Genomic DNA, 27,245 nt, shown 5'->3' on the forward strand with positions numbered 1-27,245 from the left:
TGATATAGTGGATATTTGCAGGGTGTTTTTCTGCTTCCAAATTAGTTTCTTAGTATTCTGATTCCTTCATTCATTCAATAGTATTTATTGAGCGCTTACTGTGTGCAGAGCACTGTACTAAGCGCTTGGGAAGTACAAGTTGGCAACATATAGAGACGGTCCCTACCCAACAGCGGGCTCACAGTCTAGAAGGGGGAGACAGACAACAAAACATATTAACAAAATAAAATAAATAGAATAGTAAATATGTACAAGTAAAATAGAGTAATAAATATGTGCAAACATATATACAGGTGCTATGGGGAGGAGAAGGAGGTAAGGCGGGGGGATGGGGAGGGGAACATGGGGGAGAGGAAGGAGGGGGCTCAGTCTGAGAAGGCCTCCTGGAGGAGGTGAGCTCTCAGTAGGGCTTTGAAGGGACGAAGAAAGCTAGCTTGGCGGATGTGCGGAGGGAGGGCATTCCAGGCCAGGGGGAGGACGTGGGCTGGAGGTCGACAGTGGGACAGGCGAGAACGAGGCACAGTGAGGAAGTTAGTGGCAGGGGAGCTGAGGGTGTGGGCTGGGCTGTAGAAGGAAAGAAGGGAGGTGAGGTAGGAGGGGGCGAGGTGATGGAGAGCCTTGAAGCCGAGAGTGCGGATTTTTTGCCTGATCTTTCCCAAGCCTCGACTCAGTGGAAAGCACCCATCTTGTGATTGCCACAATGCAGACTGTGCTATTATCTCCCAAGAGCCCCCTGCTTTAGGCCATATTGTGATCAACCTGTGGTATTTGAGTGCTTATCGTGTGCCGAGCGCTGTACTAAGCACTCAGGAAGTGCAGTAAAGAAGTGTCGTGGCTTTGTGGGAAAAGCATGGGCTTGGGAGTCAGAGGTCTTGGGTTCTAATCCTGGCTCCGCTACTTGTCAGCTCTGTAACTTTGGGTAAGTCACTTAACTTCTCTATGCCTCAGTTACCTCATCTGTAAAATGAGGATTAAGACTGTGAGCCCCACGTGGGACAACCAAATACCTTGTGTCTACCCCAGTGCTTAGAACAGTGCTTGGCACATAGTGAGCGCTTAACAAATACCACTATTATTATTATTATCATTATCATTGTTATTATTATTACAATATGGTAGCAGTGGTAGACACGTTCCCTACCCACACTGCCAACTGTTTTACTGTGCTAACGAAATGCTTGTTTTACTCTCTTTACATGTCTTATTTTAATCCAGTACCCAGGGGCTTCTTGCATCTCAGAGGTTGTTATCAGAATGAAAACAGTTGGAATGAAGAAGCTTTTGCACTTACTGGATGACTTAATTTTTTCCATTTTGTTTTCAGTAACCTCTAAAGGTTAATGAGGTTTATTCCTTTCAAATATTTGAATTAGAAAGGCAATTTGATATTTTAAAGAAAACAAAGATTCATATTATCTACTCTTCTGCATTTTCCTGTCAGTCTTTCCTAACGTAACAGGAAATAAAAATTTTTATTTTTAATCCACCATCAAGTTACCACATGGTCACACCTTTCATGTAAAAATATACTCTGGTATATTGAAAAAGTAGTAGATCTCAAAAACTTCCCTCTTAAGATGTGTGATTAGCTTTCATTATAACAACGAGGCATTATGTTGTACTTTTCAGGTTGGCAATAGTTTTAATAGTTTAAATCATTATAAGGATGAAATATAACTTTATGAATAATCATAGGAGGGTTTTCTAGTGGAAAAACCCATGACAAAATAAAGCAAGGTAGTGATATTGCAGTATATAAGTAACTGGTAATTACAAATTTCTTGGTTACCAAGAATGTCATTAAAAGGCGACAGGGAGAGTAGTTTTTCAATAAGCAGAATGTAATTGCTCATGCATTATTCCTATAGACTTTATAGCTAACAAATTTGAGTGATTTTAATTTGAATGCATTTCATCTTAAGTAGAAAATTACATTGTTTTCTAGGTGTTTGTTTTGAAGCAGACTTCCAGTAGTGCATAAAATGAACGGAGATAGCCTAACTATATCGGAAATAGCCAACAGGTCCATTATGCTTCTAAAATGCTGAAACAGAAAAAAAGATTTTTAAATGAGAAGATGAAATTTTAACCTTACAAATCATTGTCAGAACATTGTTGTGAACCATTATGGCCATTACAACCATTTTTGTTGCAAGAATTTGGACCAATCAATTGGATGCACATAATAGAGTCTGGGTTCAGTATGTGACTAATTTTTAAGATAATGGTGAGACTTGGATGTATATTCTGCGTATGTAGCTCCCACAGTGGGTGGCGGGATGGGGGCCATCCCTCAAAATAAGGGGATCCAAAGCAAAGGTGTGAATTACATTGGATCGCATCGCTGAGCCATCAGTTGCATAATGGGACTAAGAATAAATCACTCCCATTCTTGCTACCTTCTTTTGTTCATCCCCATCAGCCCTGCTCTTTCTTTTCCACCATTTCTAGTATGTTGCTATCCATGCAAGGCTTGGAATTCTTTCTGGATTTTTGTTTCTGTGTTCTAAATCCTTTCCAGGCCCCAGGAGATGAGTCTATTTTAGAGGTATAACCTTTAATGATATGTAACATGAGGTACGTACCTTACTATGCTCAGGGAGAGAAATCATTTTCCTGGGGTTTTTTTGGTACTTGATAAACACTATGTGCCATGCTCTGTACTAAGCACTGGGAAAGGTACAAAGCAATCAGGTTGGACACAGTCCATGTCCCACAAGAGGCTCACAGTCTTCATCACCAGTTTACAGATGAGGTAACTGAGGCAGAAGAGTTTAGTAACTTGCCCCAGGACACAGAGCAGATAAGTGGCGGGGCTGGGATTGGAACACAGGTCCTTCTGACTTCCAGGCTTGTACTTTATCCATCAGGTCACACTGCTTCTCCTAGACAGATAGTTTGCACTTTGAGTTGTCCCAAACTTTTAAAACATCATTGATAAAATGTTGTTTACAATTTGAATGTCCATTGAGTGATAAATTCTTGAGGAGGTTTCTCAGGTTTAAAAAATCTGTATTCTATTCTTTGATGTAATTACTAAAAATTTGAAAGGATAAAATCCATTGCTGCTGCGATTACCCATCCCAGAATAATAGTAATAATAATGGCATTTATTAAGTGCTTACTATGTGCAGAGCACTGTTCTAAGCGCTGGGGAGGTTACAAGGTGATCAGTTGTCCCATGTGGGGCTCACAGTCTTAATCCCCATTTTACAGATGAGGTAACTGAGGCATGGAGAACTTAAGTGACTTGCCCAAAGTCACACAGCTGACAATTGGTGGAGCGGGGATTTGAACCCATGACCTCTGACTCCAAAGTCCAGGCTCTTTCCACTGAGCCATGCTGCAGAAGAGACTGTAGTAGATGATATTAAAACTGAAGAACAAAAGGAGAGATTGTTTTTGGAAAAATAGGAAGATCTTAACATTGTAAAACTAGTATAATTTTACTTAAAATATGTTAGCATTTTCTTTACAGTACATATTTTACATAGAGTAATGTACTTTCCAAAATATAATTTTATCATGTATATATAGTCAATTAAATTATTTGCCCCTCAAGGGCAGGAGCCAGGTCTTCTACTTTTATTCCATATCTCCATTCAGTCTCCTAGTACTGTGCTGAGCACATGGTAGGGTTTCAGTGATTGATGATGATAGCCATATTCCCCAAAGCTTATATAGCAATTTTAACAAAGAAAAGATCAGTTGTGGAACTTCAAAGAAGTATCAAAAAAGTGACCAAAAGAGCTCATTTGCAACAACGCTTGTTTGGTTCTGCACACTTCAGGAAAACTGACAAATCCCAGATTCTTTTTTCTTTTTTTTTAAATGCTATTTGTTAAGTGCTTACTCTGTGCCAGACACTGTACTAAGTACTGAGGTAGATACAAGATTATTGGGCTGGACAGAGTCCATTCCAGAGCCTGCATGGAAGTCACAGTATTAATCCCCATTCTACAGATAAGGTTATTGAGTCACCGAGAAGTGAAGTGATTTGAACAGTGTCACTCACACAGAAGACAATGGCAGAGCTGGGAGTACAACCCAGGTGCTTTTGACTTCTAGGCCCATGCTCTTTCCACTATACAACACTGGTCTAAACTAAGATTCAGAACTAATTTGGAAACACTACCCTTTTTCCTTGTGGTATCTCCTCCCATTGACTTTATCCTGAAATTGCTCACAGGGTTATCTAGCAAAGCTTGAGTTAAAATTATCATTTCAATTGAGGGAATGAGAAATTAAAGTAAATGAATGCATTCAAAATCTCTTGTCCTGGGGTCAGATTTTTTCCATAGTGTGGATCTGGGTTTTGGAATTAATTCTGTGTCTTCTTGTATTTTCAGTTAAATATCTAGAAAAAATTTTGTGTGTTAATATATTGTGGATAGTGAGCATCACTGACAATGAATTAGAAGCTAACATTTTATCTGTTCACATTAAAATCAAGGCATTTGATTCATTGAATGCTATTTTCTGCACTTTGCTTAAGCTGGGCATCATGTTTCATTAAGGAAATACAAGGAGGGTGAAGTTTTATAAACCAAATATATTCCAATATGTGCTGTGGAGAAATAATTATTTTGAACGATCCATATAGGTTGAAGAACACATTTACTTAGGTCTGACATTCTTTGTGTTTCCGTTGGCGAGAGTTAATGGAAAGTGATAATGATTATATAATCATTAATTAGTGTAGTTGGGAAGTCAAAAGTTTGTTCTTTAACGCAAAAACTCATGGAAGGGTAAACATAATGACTTCTGATATTTTATCAGGCTGCCTATTACCAGATTAAGAATATGAATCCATAGTCTTTGTAGGTTTTTGTAAATGTGTATCTTCTTGGAAATTATATTCATTTGGGTTCCACTTAAAAATTAATCTTTGCTGGCATACATTACATTATTTTCAAAATGAAACAAAAGTATTAGTACATTTGAAATGTAATCTGTTTAGGCTGGAAAGGGTATTCACATAATAATGTAATGGGATTAATTTAGTTTGACATAAATGATATTTGGGAAGTTGAACTTCCAGGGGTTTGTTTACCACTGATTTTATTACTTTTTTCTCTCCTCTTGCCTTAGATTTTTAGTCCTTTAGTCCTGGGAGTACAGTATAGACCTCCCTCTAGTGCCAATTTATAAAACTCCTGTTTTTGATGAAAAAGTGGGTCAAGGGTTTTCCCAACTGAGTGGAACATGGGCAGGACAATGGAAGGGAAATATCAGGTGAATTAACCTTGAAATATGCTAGCTTCAACTCAGCAATGCTGAATTACAATTAATTCTAGGCACATAATGAAGAATGCCAATTTCAGTCTTTTGCAATGTGGGTAGGTTGGTATATATTTTTTGTGGACCGTTATGTTTTTTGGTACCTGAATGATTTTATTGACTATATTTGAATCCAAAATCAAGTGGTTTCCACCACATGCACTGACTTGATTTTTAGCTGTGGTGGGCAAATGTAGACTGGAGATTTGGGGCACTGGACAAACAACTCTAATCAACAAGGCTCCCCCGCAGTGGAACTGGATTCTATGTGTGGGAGTGAAGCAGTGTGGCATCTGTATCTCCAATGAAAGGGGCCGAGATGGTTCCTTAGCTGGTAGGAGAGGGCTGATTTTGTGAGACTCTAGGGAAGTCATTGCAGCACTAACCTATCCTAGAGGCCAATTCTCCATAAATTATAGAACAGTACTAAGACTTTTAGATCATTTTTTCTTTGCCTGCCCCTGTGGGAAAGACCCCAGAGTTCTTCAGCATGGGATGGGACAAGGAAAGCCAAGGGAGGTGCTGTGGGGGAGACACAAGAATTTTACCCTCAGAACCTGTGGGCTCTGTGGTGACTGTGGTGAGTTGTTTTGAAAATGATTGGGGCTGCAGATAGTAGGACAACCTGGAGGGGTTAAAGCAGGGGCACCAGGGAGGAGTCTGATAGAGTAATCTGTTCCAACAATGATAAGAATGTGCAAAGTAGCGTGGCCTAGTGCATAGAGTAGCAGCGTGGCTTAGTGGAATGAGCATGGACTCAGGAGTCAGAGGTTGTGGGTTCTAAACCCGCCTCTGCCACTTGTCAGCTGCATGACTTTGGGCAAGTCACTTCACTTCTCTGGGCCTCAGTTACCTCATCTGTATAATGGGGATTAAGACTGTGAGCCCCACGTGGGACAACCTGATTACCTTGTATCTTCCACTTCTTTTAGACTGTGAGCCCACTGTTGGGTGGGGACTGTCTCTATATGTTGCCAACTTGTACTTCCCAAGCGCTTAGTACAGTGCTCTGCACACGGTAAGCGCTCAATAAATATGATTGATTGATTGATCCAGTGCTTAGAACAGTGTTTGGCACATGGTAAGTGCTTAACAAAACCATCATTATTAGAGTATGGGTCTGGGAGTCAGAAGAACCTCCATTCTAATTCTGGCTCCTCCACTTATCTGCTGAATGACGCTGGGCAAGTTACTTCACTTCTCTGTGCCTCAGTTACCTTATCTGTAAAGTGGGGATTAAGACTCTAAGCCTCATGTGGGATATGAACTGGGTCTAACCTGATTAACTTGTATCTTTGTATCTAACCCGGTGCTTGGCACTTAGTAAGCATTTAACAAATGCCATTAAAAAAAAAAAACCCAAAACCTGTGTAGTGCCATTGAGTGGAAAGGAAGGGGCAGAACTGAAAAATATGGTAGAGAACCAACTAGCTAGATTTAATGAGAGACTGAATGTGAGGATTTAAAGACAGCGACAAGTTAAACCTGATTTCAAGGTCGTAGGGCAAATGGTGGCAGAGGTGGTGGTGGTGGAGGAGTGAGTACAGGAGGAAGATGAAGAGTCCAGTCGTAGACATACTCAGTTTAAGGTGCCAGTGGGACATCCATGTGGAGATTTTCTGGAGGCAAGAGGTGACTTGAGACTGCATACCTGCAGAGATGATAAGGCTGTCAAGGCAGTATCATCAAAGAGAGGTGGTACTTACAGCCCAGGAAGCAAGGTCACCCTGGAGCAACTTTCTAATGATTCCAAATTCTTTATTCTACTTAATTTCTGCATTTCATTTTCCTACTCCCTTCCCCTTGCCATTTATGCCAGGGTAAGTCTAACCCTTCATGTTGCATCCTCCTGCTGCCCACCCCTTAATCCAGTCTTTAATGAAGGTGATTTTCATTCACCAGTATTCCTAATAATTAGAATAAATGCATGATACAGTTATTATGGGACAATTACTGCTTCCAGGAAAAAAAAAATCTGAGAAAGGCTTAGCCTCACAATTTAAAACACAGTGGGAACATGCCTTGCCCATGGTGATGGGAACATATTTTTAACCTTTTTAAAAGATAGTTGGCTCTGTATAGTATTGCAATAAAGCCCAACTTAACCATCCTCTGTTTCTGGGGGCTGACCAATTAGCAAATCCTTTGCAGTGTCCCTGGGCCTCAATTATACCATAGTTGGCCCATTTTCGACTGAAACAAGACAGCTACAGCAGTTACTGGGCATAAATTGAATTCAAGTGAGGGAATAACTTGCTTCAAAGCTTCATTTTTCCTGGTAGGAACCATACAGTGTTAAGAAGGGCAGCCTACAGTGTCCCTTTGTACATTATTGGTTCGGCTGTTGGAGAAAGAATACCGAGATGACCGGGCTCAGATTGACGTTCCTTATGTACAGTCTCATTCTCAAAAGTTTGCCAGGGGAAGGCCTTGATTAATGGTGATGCTATTTTGTGAGTATTCGCTATGAGTCAAGCACTGTAATGAGATGGGAAGGAGAAGACAAAAGGGAAGGATGCAGGGGCTTCTTTGGCTGACGTAGGAGATCGGAGCTCACAGATGGGGGGATGAGCTGGAACATAAGGGTCGAGCTGCTGCCATTGGTGGAGCCCGGGTGCCTGGGGATAGGGATGAGAACCAGAAATGGAGTAGTGCGGCAGCTGGCCCAATGAGCTGTTTCCTTGCCCCTTGAGTGAGGATGTAGGGGTGGGGACCAGGACACAGATGTCTTACCTTTGCCTGCCACCTAAAGCTCAACATGTCCAAGACTGAACTTGTTTTCCCTCCCAAACCCTGCCCTCTCCCTGACTTTCCCATCTCTGTTGACGGTACTACCATTCTTCCCGTCTCACAAGCCCGCAACCTTGGTGTCATCCTCGACTCCGCTCTCTCATTCACCCCTCACATCCAAGCCGTCACCAAAACCTGCCGGTCTCAGCTCCGCAACATTGCCAAGATCCGCCTTTTCCTCTCCATCCAAACCACTACCCTGCTCGTTCAAGCTCTCATCCTATCCCGTCTGGACTACTGCATCAGCCTTCTCTCTGATCTCCCATCCTCAAGTCTCTCCCCACTTTAATCCATACTTCATGCTGCTACCCGGATTGTCTTTGCCCAGAAACGCTCTGGGCATTGTTACTCCCCTCCTCAAAAATCTCCAGTGGCTACCAATCAATCTGCGCATCAAGCAGAAACTCCTCACCCTGGGCTTCAAGGCTGTCAATCACCTCGCCCCCTCCTATCTCACCTCCCTTCTCTCCTTCTACAGCCCACCCCATACTCTCCTCTCTAATTCAACCCACATATTCAGTCTGTCTTTAAATTCTGTCAGTTCAGGCTTAACAACATCACTAAAATTCTCCCTTTCCTCTCCATCCAAGCTACTACCATATTCATGCAAGCACTTATCCTATCCTGCCTTGATTACCATATCAATCTCCTTGCTGACTTCTGCCTTTCCCTACTCCAGTCCATACTTCACTCTGCTGCCTGGACCATGTTTCCCCTCCCCTCAAGAACCTCCAGTGGTTGCCCATCCACCTCCATATCAAACAGAAACTCCTTACCATCAGCTTTAAAACACTCAATCACCTTGCTCTCTCCTATGTCACCTAGCTGCTCTCGTACTACAACCCAGTCTGCACACTTCTCTCCTCTAATGCCAACGTACTCACTTTACCTTGACCTCGTCCATCTTGCCACAGCCTCTTGCCCATGTCTTGTCTCTGGCCTGGAATGCCCTCTGACAAACAGTTACTCTCCACAGCTTCATAGTCTTATTGAAGGTACATCTCTTCCAAGACCCCTTCCCTGATTAAGGCCTCTTTTCCTTTTCTTCTACTCTTTTCTGCATCACCCTGACTTGCTCCCTTTATTCCTCACCCCTCCCAGCCCCAGAGTTCTTATGAAATTATCTGTAATTCATTTATTTATTTTAATGTCTCCACCCCCCGCCCCCCCTCCCCCCTGCCAGACTCTAAGCCTGTTGTGGGCAGGGAATATGTCTATTATACTGTTATATTGTACTCTCCCCAGTGCTTAGTACAGTACTCAGCACATAGTAAGCTGTCAAGAAATACGGTTGATTGTTGTGGTTCAAAACACACCCACATTTTTGAGGAACTTCTTATGTCTGTTTCTTGGTGAGTGCCTATATTCACATTTTTATATAAGTTCAGAAACTGGCTTTTTGTTATCAGTTCAGCAAATACCAGAAAGATGTCCATTTCTTTTTAAGATGATTAATCCCCAACAGGCCCAGGCAAAATAAAATACATTGCATAAAATTAGCATCAAATCAATAGTGTATTCAATCACTGGTATTTATTGAGTGCTTACTGTGTGCAGGGCACTGTACTAAGCATTTGGAAGAGCACAACACATCAGAGTTGGTAGACACCCTCCTTGCCGACAATCCAGCACACTTTTAAGGTGGTGATAATGGCATTTATTAAGTGTTTGCTATGTGCAAAGCACTGTTCTAAGCGCTGGGGAGGTTACAAAGTGATCAGGTTGTCCCACGGGGGGCTCACAGCTTTAATCCCCATTTTACAGATGAGGTAACTGAGGCACAGAGAAGTGAAGTGACTTGCTCAAAGTCACACAGCTGACAATTGGCGGGGTCAGGATGTGAACCCATGACCTCCGATTCCAAAGCCCACGCTCTTTCCACTGAGCCACGATGCTTAAGAAGCAGCTACCCTCTCATGGAATTACTCAAAAACCGGTCTTAGACTCAATAATGTTTGAGTGTCAGATAAAAAAACATCAGGGAATAAAAAAAATTATTACTAGGGATTTTGGCATACCAATAAGATCATATTCCTGAAACATGATTTCCTTGTTCTGTAAGTTTACTTCATTATCTTTGTTCCTTTCTTGAAAGTAGATTTTTGTTTGTGGCACAGTGCTGAAAGTTTTTTAAAAAAACAACCCCAAAATAAAACTGTAACTAGAATGCTGGATCCCCCTGCCAGTATCGAGCTGGCTTTCCTCGACTAGATTGTAAGCTTCTCGAAGGCAGGGGTTGTGTCTACTTATTCCATTGTACTCTTTCAAGTGCTTAGTACAGTGCTCTGCACACAGCAACTGTTCAATAAATACCATTGATTGAGGAGTGGGGTGGTGGAAGGAAGGAGGAAAAGGAGGAAGTATCCATGTGGTGAGCAAGCAGGTTTTCTGGGGGAGCAAAGGTGACCAGCCTGATTGTATTGTGCTGGACAATGTATTGCTGTATCTATAAGAAGCTTATAATGGCAGGTAAATTCAAATAGTGTGAATTTACCCTTGCTTTGTTCTTGGAACACATCTACTCCTTCCTTTGTAAGCAGCATTACTACTCTTCCCTTGACTCCCAGTTAGGCCCCTCCTATGAATCTCAGTGTCCCACTTCCCTCCTCTCTTGCCCCGATGACCTTGAAAAATACTTGATTGCCAAAATTGAGGCCATCATGTGTGAACTCCCCAAAGTCTCCTGCCTATTTCCCAACTTGCCCCCACTCTTACACCCATAATCATAATAATGATGGTATTTGTTAAGCACTTACTATGTGTCAAGCACTGTTCTAAGTGCCGGGGTGTATATAAGCTAATAAGGTAGGACATAGTCCCTATACCACATGGGGCTCACAGTCTTAATCCCCATTTTACAGATGTGGTAACTAAGGTCCAGAGAACTGAAGTGATTTGCCCAAGGTTACGCAGTGGACAAGTGGCGGAACTAGGATTAGAACCCAGGTCCTCCTGACTCTTAGGCCTGTGCTCTATCCACTAAGCTAAGCTGCTTTTCCATCATCTCATCCTTCTTGGCTGACTTTCAAGAGGGGATCTCTGCTTGTGTTCAGAATTTACTCTTTACACCTGTACCCACCTAGACTGTAAGCTCCTTGTGGGCAGGGAACATGTTTACCAACTCTGTTTTATTGTACTCTCTCTCCCAAGTGCTTAGTACAGTGCTCTGCATACAATAAATGTTCAATAAATGCCAGTGATTGATCAATCGGCTCATTATGGATATAATAATAATGGTATTAAGCAATTACTGTGTGCCAAGCACTGTTCTAAGCACTGGTCATCTGGTCCTCTACTTTAGCCCTTCTTTAAAAAGAATGATTTTGCATATATCTCTTCAGTCATCAAAAACCTCTTTCTCTCTCCTTTTCTCCTTATCCATTCTTTTCATTTCTCTTCACTCTCACCACTGAACTCTTTATCTTGCCCCTCCACCTCCTGGAGCTCCCTACCTCTTCAAGTTGGACAGACCACAGCTCTCCCTATTTTCAAAGTCTGCTTTCAGGACTTCCATTTCTGATTAATTCCTAATCTCCATTCCTCATATCCCTTGCTGCTCCTCCAGCCATTCTTAGCCACTTAGAAAGTGCCTAAGCACATAACTCCTTTCAACCTCTCATAGCTATGCTATTCCATTTTATATAGCTAATTGCTCATGTCCACAGCTTTCTTAGCTTCTTCCTCCTAGCCATAATGTATTTTCGTGTCTGTCTCCTGGATAGATTATAAACTCCCTGAGGACAGGAGTCAAGTCTACTAGTTTTCTTCTACTCTCCATAATGTTTAACACATTGCACACAGCAGGTGTGTTGATCATATCATTGATTGATTTTCTTCATAAATGATTTTGAAATTTCTTAATTTCTTTTACTCCTTTATTTTTCTTTCCATCACAACCCCTCTCACATTTGAGATTGGTCTATTTTTCTCATTGTTCCATACACAGTTGTAACTACATCAAGTCCAAGTTCACTTGAGTATCTCCATCTATTTTTTTTTTTTTTGGTCCTAAACCAGTGTAATTTATTTCTTTACTGGTCTGTCTCAATTATAGTCAGTTTTTGATTTTGCAATCAATCAGTTAAGCAATGGTATTGAAGCCCTACTGAGTAGTAGTACATGCTTGGAAGAGGCTACCAGAATCAATACACCCATCCCCTGCCCCCACCATTTTTACAAGTCAGTGGGGGAGATAAACATTATTTTTAAATGGAGGTATAGAAGGAAAGACAAAGATGTTACAGAATGAAGTAGCTGAATAAATGAATGTTATAGACATGTCTGTTTAAATGCTTAGGTACAGGATAGAATCCAGAAGTGCTAAGGGTTGTTGGTGCATTTAATTCATAACGCTCTAAGAGCATCAGTCAGCTTTTAAATTACTCAAGGGATGATTATTTAGTTTTTGGATTAACAATTTCCCAATTTAAGTAATAGTATGGGGAGCATAATGAGAACAGTGTACTATACTAAGCACTTGAGGGATTGTCTAAACACTAGACACATTTCTTTCCCACAAGGAGTTTATGCTCTATTAAGCCTTTCATAAGTATTAAACACCAGGGTAGATACAGCCAAACAATGAATTTGTACTTCCCAAGCGCTTAGTACAGTGTTCTGCACACAGTAAGTGCTCAATAAATATGATTGAATGAATGAATGGTATTTACTGAGTGCTTACTGTGTGCAGAGCACTGTCCTCGATGCTTGCCCTCCCTCCCCACATCTGCCAAGCTAGCTCTTTTCCTCCCTTCAAGGCCCTATTGAGAGCTCACCTCCTTCAGGAGGCCTTCCCAGACTGAGCCCCTTCCTTCCTCTTCCCCTCCTCCCCCACTCCATCCCCCCGCCTTACCTCCTTCCCTTCCCCACAGCACCTGTATATATGTCTATATGTTTGTACGTATTTATTACTCTATTTATTTTACTTGTACATATCTATTCTATTTATTTTATTTTGTTAATATGTTTTGTTTTGTTCTCTGTCTCCCCCTTCTAGACTGTGAGCCCACTGTTGGGTAGGGACCGTCTCTGTATGTTGCCAACTTGTACTTCCCAAGCGCTTAGTACAGTGCTCTGCACACAGTAAGCGCTCAATAAATACGATTGATTGATTGGGAATCCGTGCTCTCAAGGAGCTTAAAAACTAGTGGGGGAGACAGAGATTAAAATAAATTACAGACAGGGGAAATGGCCGAGTATAAGGCTAGGAACACAAGTACTGGGAGAACTGGGGGTGGGGTGAGTATCAAAGTGCTAAATGGGTACAGACCCTGGGCCTCAGTTACCTCATCTGTAAAACGGGGATTAAGACTGTGAGCCCCATGTGGGACATGGATTGGGTCCAACCTGATTAGCTTGTATCTGTCCCAATGCTTAGTACAGTTCCTGGCACATAGTGCTTAACAAATACCAAAAAAATGAAATAAAAAGAGCACAGACAATGTGTAAGGGAGGGCAGTTAGGATGGGGAAATGAGAGGTTATGAGATTGGACTCAATCTCTTTCTCCCACAGTACCCACACCGAGTTCACACTCTATCTCATCCCCATCTTACAGATTGACAAACTGAGGCCCAGAGAGGTTAAATGTCTTGCTTGAGGTCACAGAGTATGCCTGTGGCAGAGCTTGGACTTACATCAGAGTCAGTCACTGGTATTTATTGAGTACTTACTGTGTATAGAGCACTGGACTACGTGCTTGGGAGAGTACAATATAACAATGTAACAGACACATTCCCTTCCCACAACAAGCTTACAGTCTAAAAACTGTAAGCTTGGGTCTCCTGACTCCCTCTATGAGCTCTTTTCATCATATCACTCTGCCCTTTCTAGGTGTGGTTCCCCAGTCCTCATCTGGCCCTTTCACTGCTGAAAATTACCTCAGGTCTAGAGAGAAAAATGAAAGTGAGGCAATGAAATTCATTCCTTAGTTAATGGTTTGGGAGACCAGGAAATCCCTGAATAAATTGAGTTGTTTGTGATATCTGTGTTTAATCCTGCCATCTCTATCCATTATTATGGATAATTGAGTATTAACTTATCCATTGCTATAATTTGGAAGTGACTAGATTTCACTTAGTAGCATGTAACAAATCTAACACCAAATCTAATAAAGTCTTCAGTATACAAGTTATTTTGTAAATGCAAAACAGTAGTAATGCCACCTAAAATGGGTTTAGTAAAGTATATGTCTATTTCTTGATATTTCTTGTTTTATGTAGGATTTGAGGTGAGCTCTGCCCTGACAATTACTAAATTTGATTACCCGAAGAATTGTCCATCCTCTTGAGACCATTTTCTTAATAGGATTGTGATTCATTTGCCACACTTAAACCTCAAATGCAAATAATTATTTCTCAATAAAGTGGTCTATAGTCCACTGTTAGGCACTGAAGTTACATTCATTATAGCTCAGATTTTCTAGGTTGGTTAAGTGAGAAAGATGTGTTACAATGCCAAAACAAATCCATATAATAAGTTGACAGATCATTGACATTTAATTGAGAAGGAGCATGGGCTTGGGAGGTAGAAGGCATGGGTTCTAATCCCAGCTCCGCCACTTGTCTGCTGAATGATCTTGAGCAAATCATTTAAATTCTCTATTCCTGATTCCTCATCAGTGAAATGGGGTTGAAATATCTTTTCCCCTGCCGCTTATGCCCTTATACTTGGGAGAATACAATACCACAGAGTTGGTAGATCTGTTCCCTGTTCACAAAGAGCATACGATCTTGAGGGGAGACAAACATTCAAAGAAACTATGGGTGTGTATATAAGGACTGAGTGTGGGGTGAATATCAAGTGCTTAAAGGCTACAGAACAAACTGCATAGGAGGCACAGAAGCGAAAAGGAGTAGGGGATATGAGGGCTTAGTTGGGAAAGGCCTCTTGGGGGAGATGTGATTTTAATAAGGCTTTGAAAGTGGGATGAGTGATGGTGTTATGAATATGAAGGGGGAGGAAGTTCCAGGCCAGAGGCAGGACATGGGCAAGGTGTCAGCAGCAAGGTAGATGAGATTGGGGCACAGTGAGTAGGTTAATCAGTTAATCAATCAATGATACTTATTGAGCACTTACTATTGCAATGCTGGCATATTAAGCACTTAACAAATAGCATGTTCATTATAAGGTTGGAAGAAATATTTTTAAGAACAAATTGTGGCATGAAGCAACTGCCAATATCTGAATAAAATATTGTCATACAACAGAGGTTAGGCTGGTTCAGTTTGAACAAAAACATTGTGTTTTCCTTAAAACACATCTTCAGTCAGCTACAGGTTTACAAGAGAAAGCTATGTACACAGTAGTCAAAAGTTAAGCCATGCATGTAATCATTATAGAGAAGACCACAAGCTGCACGTTGATCTTTTCAACCTCAACCATACACCAATGAAGGGACGATGTAGACAGAAGCATCTTTTAATGTGTTTCCAGGTACTCATCAATTCATTATTGCTTGCAGCATTCTCTTGAGTTATATTAGTTTGACTTTCCAATTCACGGATGAGAGGGTAAATGAGAGAGATTCACCTGATGCCAGATAAGGTTTCAAGTATTGCTGGGAATCAGGTGAAGATTGGGAATAGGTTAAGATTGTGTCTGCCAGTCTTGAGCTTAATCAACTGTACTACAGTATCGCTCTAGAAATTGCTATGGGATCATTTATATTAATATGGGAGGCAGCATTCATTTTGAACCTAAATTAGTCAGTTGACATAGCATGTAAATGGCAATTTTGGGAATAAATTGCTTGGTGAGTTTTCCATTGAAGTAAGAGGCATTTCATTTTGAGAAGAAATCTAAAGAAAATTAGGTGACTTGGGCATTGTGTTTCAGATTTTATGTTCTAGATGCTGTAGGATCACAGAATGGGCTAGAAAATCAGTCAATCATATTTTTGAGCAGTTATTGTGTGCAGAGCATTGTACTAAGCACTTGGAAGAGTACGCAGTAACAGAGCTGATAATCATGTTCCCTGACCACAGCCAGTTTACTGTCCACAGGAATGCTAGAAAATGCTTGAGGTATCCAAATATTTATTTATTTGACTCATTGTGACTTTTGATTCTAAGTGAGGTGCTTGGTTTCCATGTTGGTCCTCCAAATTAATAGTATTTAGTGAGGTGTGGTATGACTTAGTGGAAAACGCACGGGACTAGGAGTCAGAGGACCTGGGTTCTAATCTGGACTTCCCTACCAGCCTGCTGTGTGATATTGGGAATATGATTTAACTTCTTGGTGCCTCAGTTACTTCATCTGTCAAATGGGGATTAAGACTGTGAGCCCTGTCCAACCAGATTATCTTGTATCTTATTATCCCCAGTGCTTAGTACAGTGCCGGTACATAATAAGTGCTTAACAAATACCACAATTATTATTATTATTACTAGTAGTAGTAGTATTAGTGCTTACTAAGTGTAGAACACTGTACTAAGTGCTATATAAAGTACGGTAGAGTTAGTAGACACAATACAACAGCAGTATTAGATGTGCTCCCTGACCTCAAGTAACTTACAGTACTGCAGAGGAGACAAACATTTAAATAATTTACAGTTGGGTGGAAGAAAGATAAAGTATAGATACATAAGTTATGGCTTAATTGGATATGTAAGAGTGGCACAAAAGTGTTACTGGAAATTTTAAGTGATCAAGTGGTGCAGAATGCTGAAGTGGCAGCAGGGGCTTTGCAACCTTGGGGTGAATAGAAATTAATTGTGAAAGGCCTCATGGTGTGGAACTAATAGACTATTGACCCTGTTTTATAGGAAATAAATTCCTTTGATCAGCCAATTGTATTTAGTGAGCACTTACTGGGTGCAGAGCACTGTACTAAACTCTTGGGAGAATACAAAATGATAGAGTTGGTAGGCATATTCTTTCCTACAAGGAGCAAACAGTCTAGAGGGGATACAGACATTAAAATACATTACCGGTAGAATAAATGGGATAGTATAAAGCCATGCACACAAGTGCTCTAGGAGGTCATGTCTACTTGTTCAAGTGGCACAGTAATGCTGAAATGTCAGCTGGGGAGTTGTAATCTCGGTGAGAGTAGAAATTAATTGGGAAAGGCTTCAGTGGTGTGGAACTAATATACTGTTGGCTCTGTTTCAACAATCAATCAATCGTGTTTATTGAGCACTTACTGCACCCAGAGCACTGCACTATGTGCTTGTTAGGAAATCAATTCCATTGATTAGTCAATAGTATTTAGTGGAAATGGGAGAGTATAGAGCTTTATACACAAGTGCTAAAGGAGTTAGCAAGTATGTGTTCAAGTGGTGTGGTAATGCTGAAGTGGCAGTTGGAGAGTTGCAACTCTGAGGAGAGTAGAAATTAATTTGGAAATCCCTCAGTGGTGTGGAACTAATATGCTTTTGACCCAGTTTCTTAGAAAATTATGACCACAGGACTTAATGGAATTTATTAAATGCTTGCTGCATGCGGAGCCTTGTACTAAACACTTAGGAGAGTACAATACAATAGAGGAGATAGACCTGATACCTAATAATAATAATAATAATGACACATGTTAAGCACTTATTAAGTGCCAAGCACTCTTCTAAGTGCTGGACTAGATACAGGTCAGTCAGGTTGGACACAGTCCCTGTCTCACATGGGGCTCACATTCTTAATCTCCATTTTACAGATGAGGTTACTGAGACTCAGAGAAGTAAAGTGTCTTGCCCAAGGTCACACAGCGGATATGTGGTGGAGCTGGGATTAGATTGCCTGTACACAAGGGATTACCTGTGTACAAGGAGCTTGTGGACTAGAGGACACAGGCTTGAAACAGCTCCGAGTGAATCAAAATAAGAAACCTCAGAAAGTAATATTTCATTCATTCATTCAATCGTATTTATTGAGCGCTTACTGTGTGCAGAACACTGTACTAAGCGCTTGGGAAGTACAAGTTGGCAACATATAGAGACAGTCCCTACCCAGCAGTGGGCTCACAGTCTAGAAGGGGGAGACAGAGAACAAAACAAAACATATTAACAAAATAAAATAAATAGAATAAATGCGTACAAATAAAATAAATAAATAAATAGAGTAATAAATACATACAAACATATATACATATATATAGGTGCTGTGGGGAGGGGAAGGAGGTAAGGCTGGGGGGATGGGGAGGGGGAGGAGGGGGAGAGGAAGGAGGGGGCTCAGTCTGGGAAGGCCTCCTGGAGGAGGTGAGCTCTCAGTAGGGCCTTGAAGGGAGGAAGAGAGCTAGCTTGGCGGATGTGCGGAGGGAGGGCATTCCAGGCCAGGGGGATAACGTGGGCCGGGGGTTGACGGCGGGACAGGCGAGAACGAGGCACGGTGAGGAGATTAGCGGCAGAGGAGCAGAGGGTGCTTGCTGGGCTGTAGAAGGAGAGAAGGGAGGTGAGGTAGGAGGGAGCAATATTTTGAGGAGGATGTTAGAACCTTTTTTGGTAGAAAGGGGAGCCTGCCCCCTTGTGCCCTTCCTTCTTTTCTTCCTTCCTTCCTTCCTTCCATCCCTTCACACCTAATCAAAACATTTTCCCTTCAATCAATCCTGTTTATTAAACACTTACTCTCCGTAGAGTATTGTACTAAGCACTTGGGAGTATACAATTCAGTAGAGTTGGCAGACAATTTCCCTGCCCACAGTGAGTTCAGTCTAGAGCGGGAGACAGGCATTAATATAAATGAATAAATTACTGATATGTAGTTCAGAAGGAGGGGTGAAAAAAGGGTTCAAATAGAAGTACAAGAGTGATGGAGTGGGAGAAGAGAAAATGAGGGCTTAGCAAAAACCTCTGGGAGAAAATGTGCTTTCAATAAGGCTTTGAAGGTGGGGAGAGTGATAGACTGTTGGATTTGAAAGGGGAGGGAGCTCCAGGCCAGAGGCATGTAGTGGGCGAGGGGTCAATGGTGAAGTAGACGAGATTGAGGTACAGTGAGTAGGTTGGCTTTAGAGGAGCATAGTGTATGGGCTGGGCTGTAATAGCAAAGCAGCAAAGTAAGGTAGGAGAGCGGCAAGATGATTGATTGCTTTAAAGCCTATGGTAAGAAATTCGTGTTTGATGGGGAAGTAGATGGGCAATCACTGGAGGTTCTTGAGAAGTGGGGAAACATGAACTGAATGGTTTTGTAGAAATATGATCCGGGCAGCAGAGTGAAGTATGGACTAGAGTGGAGAGAGACAGGAGGCTGGGAAGTCAGCAAGGAGGCTGATGCAGTAATCAAGGCCAGATAGGATAAGTGCTTTGTTTATCGTGGTAGCAGTTTGGATGGAGAGGAAAGGGTAGACTAGTGATGTTGTTATGGTTGAACTGACAGGATTTGGTGACAGACTTAATATGAGGGTTAAATGAAAGAGGTGAATCAAGAATAATGCCAAAATTATGGGCATGAGAGACAGGGAGAATGGTGGTGCTGTCTACACTGATGGCAGAGTCACAGGGAGAACAGCATTGGGTGGGAAGGTAAGGAGTTCTGTTTTGAGCATGTTAAGTTGGACGCGTTGGCAGGATATTCAAGTACAGATGTCCTGAAGGCAGGAGGAAATGCGAAGACTGCAGATAAGGCTAGAGATCAGGACTGGAGATGTAGATTTGGGAATCATCAACATAGAGATGGTAGTTGAAGCCATGGGGATGAATGAGTTCTCTCCAAGGGAGTGGGTATAGATGGAGAATAGAAGGGGACCCAGAACTGAGCATTTAAGGACTCCCATAGTTAGCGGGTGGGAGGCAGAGGAAGAACCCGTGAGAGAGACTGAGAATGAGCAGCCAGAGAAATAGGAGGAGAACCAGGAAAGGACAGTGTCAGTGAAGCCAAGTTTGGATAATTTTTCCAGGAAGAGGGAGTGATCGATGTCTCTCCCCACTCCAATCCGTACTTCACCCTGCTGCCCAGATCATTTTTCTACAAAGCTGTTCAGTCCACCTTTCCCCATTCCACAAGAGTCTCCAGTGATTGCCCATGCACCTCCACATCAAACAGAAACTCCTTACCACAGCCTTTAAAGCACTCAATCACCTTCCCCCCCTTATTACCTCCCTGATTTTTTACTACAACCCTGCCTGCTCACTCTACTCCTCTTGTCTTGTCTTACGCCATTGAGTCGTTTCCTACCCATAGCGGCACCATGGACACATCTCTCCCAGAACGTCCCGCTGTCCATCTGCAATCGTTCTGGTAGTGTATCCATAGAGTTTTCTTGGTTAAAATACGGAAGTGTTTACTATTGCTTCCTTCCGCGTAGTAAACCTGCATCTCTGCCCTTGACTCTCTCCCTTGCCACTGCTGCCCAGCATGCGTGAGTTTTTGCCACCAACCTATTCACTTTATCTTTGTCTGTCTCGCTCGTTTCCTGCTTCTGGCCTGTAACTCCTTCCCCCTTCCTATCCTACAGATGATCACTTTCTCCACCTCCAAACCTTATTAGGGTCACATCTCCAAGAGGCTTTTCTGGGCTACTTCCCCAATTAGACCTGGGTTTTAACCCTGACTCTACCACTTGTCTGCTGTTGGGCACTTTTTCTGTGCCTCACTTACCTCACCTGTAAGATGGAAATTAAGACAGTCCAATATGGGACTGTGTCCAAACTTATTTTTCTGTATTTACCCCAGTGCTTAGTACAGTGTCTGTAACACAGTGCTTAGCAAATACCATTTGAAAAATAAAAAAACACTACACGAAGCATTTAGAGAGTCCAACCAAAGGCAGGGCCTTTAGGGAATTACAATCTAAATGGGGGAGACAGTCAAATATTACTTACAAGTAGTGAGAGTAGGAGGTAAATGTAGAACATAAGTAGTACGATAGGTCAGAAGGAAAATGTTGAAGAAATAATTGACTTTGCAAATAAATAGGCATATATGCTGAGGGTCACTTGATTTATAATAATAATAATAATAATGGCATTTGTTAAGCACTTACTGTATGCAAAGCACTGTTCTAGGCGTTGGGGAGGATACAAGGTGATCAGGTTGTCCCACGTGGTGCTCACAGTCTTAATCCCCATTTTACAGATGAGGTAACCGAGGCCCAGAGAAGTGAAATGACTTGCCCAAAGTCATACAGCTGACAATTGGCGGAGCCGGGATTTGAACCCATGACCTCTGACTCCAAAGCCCGTGCTCTTTCCACTGAGCCATGCTGCTTCTCTAATTTATGCAACTAGGGTGTTGGGAACTACTGTGTGATTGTTTCCTGGAGGAGGTGGGGTCTGGCTGATGTGTTGGCCTGAACAGTCTGAGCAAGAAATTGGAGGCAGAAGAGCTGAGAGGTAGGTATAGTTTAGAAGGGCAGAGCTTGCTAGGAACAGATGAAGAGAACTGATGTGTGAGAGCTTTGGAGAGCCTAAAGCCACTTGTGAGGAGTTTTTTCTTGATGTGAAGAGAGAATGATAGCTAGATGATTTATATCACAGTCAGTTAAATCCTATCATTTACAGCCCCCCCATAAAGTGGAGCCATAGACATCGAGAGTTGCAGATTGCATAGTAAATTGTTTTCTGAATCAGGATTAGAGTGAGTTTGTGACTAGACTTTGTAGCGATCTATCCTTTGTATGCCACTGGCCACTCTCGTGCCCTAAGGAGAATGAATTTTTGAAAGGATATTCTAGTGAAACTTCTCTCTTCTGATCCTTTACTGGTGAAGCAAACCTAACTCTTAAGGCTAAACCATGGCTTGCATGAAGACAAACAGCATGGCCTAGTGGATAGAGCCTGGACCTGAGAGTCAGAATGATTGGGTTCTAATCCCTGCTGTGCCACTTGTCTGCTGTGTGACCTTGGGCAAGACACTTCACTTCTCTGTGCCTGTTACTTCATCTGTTAAACAGGGATTGAGCCTGTGAGCCCCATATGAGATTGGACTGTGTCCAACCTGATTAGCTTGTATCTACCCCAGCAGTTAGTACAGTGCCTGGCATAAGGTAAGGGCTTAACAAATATCATTAAAAAAAGGAGAGCCCAGTACAAAACAAAGGTAATGTTCTCGGAGTGATACACCCCGAGATGTGCTTTCAAACTATCCCAGGAATTTCAATGTCAGCATATGAACAGATGAATAGATACTTCATGGGCTTTTGTAACCCTTACTCTTTGTACCTCGCTGCTCTCCTACTACAACCCAAACCGCACACTTCACTACTTTAATACCAACCTTCTCACTGTACCTCGACCTTGTCTATCTCGCTGCTGACCTCTCTCCCACGTCCTGCCTCTGGCCTGGAACGCCCTCCCTCCTCATATCCAATAGACAGTTACTCTCCTCCCATTCAAAGCCTTATTGAAGGCACATCTCCTCCAAGAGACCTTCCTTAATTAAACCCTCATTTCCACTTCTCCCTCTCCCTTCTGCATTGCACTGACTTGATCCCTTTTTTCCTCCCCCCTCACAGCCCCACAGCATTTATGTACATATCTGAAATTTGTTTTTGTCTGTCTCCCCCTCTAGACTGTAAATTCATTGGGGGCCGAGAACGTGTCTGTTTTATTATTGTACTATACCCTTCGAAGCAGTTAGTTCAGTACTCTGTTCACAGTAAGTGCTCAATAAATATGACTGATTGACTGACTAGGTTGCAGGGCCTTCCTTTACCCGGGGAAGCCTTGAGACTGACCCCAGAGTTGAGGTCGGTTGGCAAAGGCATGGGAGAACAAGTCCAACGCAGCCAACTTTCCTGAGCAAAATCCTGCCCAGCAGACAGCACTTAAGCCATCTGGGTTGCATTTATGAAGATGCAGAGTTTTAATCCCAAACTAATCACCAACCCTAAAATATTATCACTTTAGTATTACTAAGTCCTTCCGAGTGCATTATATATACATATAGCTAGATGGAAGGAAAAATGTAGAATCACAAATTTATCAATCATCAGTGGTTTTTACTGAGCACTTTAATATAGGTAGGGCTTGTAATAAGTGCTTGGGAGAGTACAGTACAACAAAGTTGGTAAACATGTTCACAGCCCATCAGGAGAGTACAGTGTAGAAAGAAAGACACTCATTAATATGAATAAATGACAAATATGTACATAAGTGCTGTGGGGCTGGGGGAGAGTTGAATATCAGGTCCTTAATGGTACAGATCTAAGTACATAGGCCAAGCAGAAGGGAGAGCGAATAGGGGAAATGGCTTGGGGAGGGTGTCTTGTAGGAGATATGATTTATTAAAACTTTGAAGGTGGACAAATTTTTTTCCTAGATTAGAATAAATGACTTGTAGAATTGAATGCACTTTAATTTAAAAAAATAAAAAAATCCCTAATGTTGTGGATAGTGTTTATTCTTCAGAATAGGCCATCAACTTGTAACTTCATATTATATCGACTTAATTGCAAATAACGTTGTCATAAGTACTTGTAAAAGGAGGCTTTTTAAGTGGATATTCAGCATAACTTAAGCTAAAATGATGCTCCTGTAATCAACTGTCACTTTATAGTTATAATGATTTTTATTTTATTCCCATGGAAACTAATATGTAGCTAGAATGTGGTTTAAAATCTGCATCAATAAATCCCTGTCAATCTGACTAACTTTACCACATGTCGGGCCTGAAATTTATTCACCTGGGTAACACACAAGGTTCTTATTACAGCCTCTCAGAGTGTTTTTCTCATCAAAAATTACATTTCTGTGAAGGCTAGTTGTTGCCATGCATATTTTCTCCCATAGATTACAGCAGTCAAATAAGTAATTCATTCCTTAAAAAAATTCCCTGAATTCTGTGCTTTCAAGTCTATTGTGAAGGATAAGAATTGTGCCCATCCCATAGGTTTGTCAGAGAATCCGGTATCCCGGAATACTGCATTAGCCTAGTTTGGTGAGAGATCTTTCATTTTGACCTGTATCTTGACTTATTCCTAGGTGCTAACTTTAGACTTAGAGAAGAGGGAGCAGCAGCAGCTACGGATGCTGGACCAGCTGAAAGACATCCAGAACCGCTACGAGGTTTGCGAGACGGAGCGTAGGCAGGCCAATCTGCAGCTCACCGAGTTGGCGCAACAAGTCGAAGAGTCCACCAAAGAAGCCGAGCGGTACCTCAGTGAGCTCCACCAGTCTGAGGCCCTGAGGCTGGAGGTGGACCGGAAAAAAGAGGAGTTGAAAGCGAAAGCTCAGGAAACCATTCGACAGTGGAAGCTCAAGTTCAGGAAGGTAGAACAAGACATGGAGAAGCAATCTGAGGCTGTTCATCAACTAACAGACAAGAACAATCAGGTATAAAAACTGCATTCCTATTGAGGTAGTTTTCTGTATTGCAGTCTTCTAATGGGCCTGGTAGTCATTTCTCAGCTGTCTTTTAAAGTCAGTTTACCCCCGACATCTTACTTTTAAAGGAACAATAAGGAAGAAAGCCTCTGATTTTGTTTCTACATCACCTGAAACCATATTTACTCCAGAATTATCTCCATTGCATATTTTCCCCACCCAAGGTTTTGAAAAAAGGAAATAAATTTCCTTTTTTTGGTACCACATGACTGTAAAGCAGTGATAGCCTCAGGCTGAGAGAGGAGGAAGAGAAGGAGCAGAAGGGCAAGAAAGTGACCAAGCAGATCGAGGTTAGTTAATTGATTAACACAGTGGAGGGATGGGGAAGGATGAATGGGAAGTAGGTCTGGGAGTTAATGGCCAGGGAAAGATAAGTAGAAATGACAAAACAGGTGTGGGGCAGTTCATGCCAGGGAAGGAGGTCATTTACCTGGAGCAGAAGGGTAAAAAAGTAGGGACAAAACATCAGGGAAGTTAATTTATTGAGTGTCTGAAGCACTTGGGAAAGTTCAGTAGAGAGAAGAGATTTGGTCTCAACTGTGCTATCTTTCCCTTCCTTCCCTCCTCCCTTCTGCCTCCTTTTTTTATCATTTATTGTTTTTTGTCCTCATCCCCTTATCACTAGACTTTATTTCTATTAAGCCCCCCATTTTCATGCAACAAAAATTATGATGAAATGGGGGTGATAGTGAGTAAATATGCTATTTTTCCATATGGTCAGTTGAACTATCAATAAGTCAATTGTATTCACTAAGTGCTAACTGTGTACAGAGCATACACAGTTGGGAGAGTGCACTGGGAGAGTGCAATATGGCATAGTTCTTTTATGGTGTTCGTTAAGCATTTACTGTGTGACAGGCACTGAATTAAGCACTAGGGGTAGAGGTAGATGCAAGCTAATCACATGTCCCACATGGGGCTTGCAGCCTTAATCCCCATTTTATAGATGAGGTAACTGAGGCACCAAGAAGTTAAGGTCACTCAGCAGATAAGTGACGTACCCAAGGTCATACTTTCCCTGACCACAAGGAGCTCACAGTCTAGGTGGGGAGACAAACATTAAAATAATCATAATAATAATGGTATTTGTTAAACATTCACTATGTGCCAAGCACTGTTCTAAGTGCTGACTGATGTGTACATCAGTCCTGTGATGCTGAGGGTGGAGTGAATAAAGGGCACAAATCCAAGTGTGAGGGTAGTGCAGAAGGCGGAGGGAGTAGGAGAAATGAGGGTTTAGTCAAGGAAGATATCTTGGAGGAGATGTGATTTTAATAAGGCTTTGAAAGTGGTGAGAGTGATTGTCAGATATCAAGGAGAAGGGAGGGAGGAAGGGCAAGGGGTCAGCAGTGAGATAGATTGAGGTAAGAGCATCAAGGGAGTGCTGAGAGGGCAGGTCTGGGGGGCAGGAAGTAGCTCACCTCATAGCAGACTGCAAATTTTCCTATAATACATGTATTTACAATGTGTTTTGGATATTGTGCTGTTGGGGAATTAGGCAGTGTTCTTCAGGCAATGTACATGTTTCGGGAAGCAGCACAAGGTTTTGTCAGAAGAAACAGCTTTGTTTACGTGCATGGTGTCTGAGTTTTCTTTAAAATAGAGTTCTTCAAGAATGCAGCTCCACATTTTTGGAATGCTCACTGTATTCATATTTGAGAGTTCAGGTCATCCTTTCTGTGTTTCAGTTCTGATATTGCTTGAAATAAGCATTCTTAAGCACAAGGCTTATTTCTGAGTCTACTCTGGGCAGGAACCACGTTAGACTATCAAAATGCATGACTTTGATAATGTAACTGCCTTCTCAGTGGTGTCATAATGTGTAAACTTCCTTGAGCCTAGCTCTAATGCTATTTTGACAAAAAGAACATCATTGTTAAATGAATGTCCTACACATCCTTTTATCAAGTAGATTTTATATTACTACGTTGGTTCCCAAACGTATATTTGAAGTAAGTTAAAATCAGAAGCTCACTGTGCAAGCTGGAAAATCATGTTGAATTTTGTTTATTAAGAGCATTTGTTGAACACTTTGAGCAAAGCACAGTATTCAGTGCTGGGGAAAAGAACAAGAAAATTTAGTCAGATAGGGTCCCTCTCCCACAATGAAAGAAATAACATGAAAAATAAAACAAATCCAGTATATTAATGACAACAACCGGGAAGGTAAAAGTTCCAATACAATATTGTGTGTGGTTTAGAATGCAATCCTGGGGCTCTTCACTGCTCCTGAAGGACTGACCTGAGTACAGAAGCAACGAACTGTGTCAGTAGGAGTGCTTCTTCCTGTTCAGCATCTGAGACCAGAACACTCCCTGGACATGCCTGGTTGGAAGGGGGAATGCCATCTGTTAGAGCCCAGATTAAATTTTCATATTAAATACTTAATTTATAGTTTAACGCCTTTGCTGCTTGGATTTCCTCTTCATTAATATCCAGAACTCTATCCAATTCAGCGGTGCAATTCACTTAGATATGCTGAATTTATTTCAGAAAATTAAAGAACTCCAGGTTTCATTATATTTATGAAAATGAATAACAATGACTAACAGTGTATGAGGGAGAAAGATGCTACTTAGATTTTGAAGAGGGCTTAAAAGACAATGGGAAAGGAGTAGTTTTCTGTTTGAAGTAACACATCTCCAACTAATGTTCAAACTTAAAAGGGGAATAATGATAATAATAATAATAATTCTGGTATTTGTTAAAGGCTGTGTGCCAAGCACCATGCTAAACCCTGGAGTAAATATACAGAATAATTAGATTGGACACAATTCATGTCTCTCACAGGACTCACAGTCCAACAGGGAGGGAGAACTGGTATTTAACTCTCATTTTAATTATGAGGGAAATGAAACCCAGAGAAGTTTAATTGTCTTGGCCAAGGTCAGACACCCGGCATGTGGCGGAGCTTGGGATTAGAACC

The 27,245-nt window shown here is 41.7% G+C and overlaps 1 protein-coding gene across 1 annotated transcript in view; it reads left to right on the forward strand.

Moving 5' to 3' along the window:
- CEP128 (centrosomal protein 128) overlaps nucleotides 1-27,245 on the forward strand; it is a 450,179-nt gene that overhangs the window by 95,632 nt on the left and 327,302 nt on the right. The window contains exon 13 of the mRNA XM_038752555.1: nucleotides 23,918-24,268. Within this exon, the coding sequence (XP_038608483.1) occupies nucleotides 23,918-24,268 (351 nt within the window). The remainder of the gene's footprint in view (nucleotides 1-23,917; nucleotides 24,269-27,245) is intronic.

This window comes from Tachyglossus aculeatus, chromosome 1 (assembly GCF_015852505.1).
Source record: "Tachyglossus aculeatus isolate mTacAcu1 chromosome 1, mTacAcu1.pri, whole genome shotgun sequence".
Taxonomy (NCBI): domain Eukaryota; kingdom Metazoa; phylum Chordata; class Mammalia; order Monotremata; family Tachyglossidae; genus Tachyglossus; species Tachyglossus aculeatus.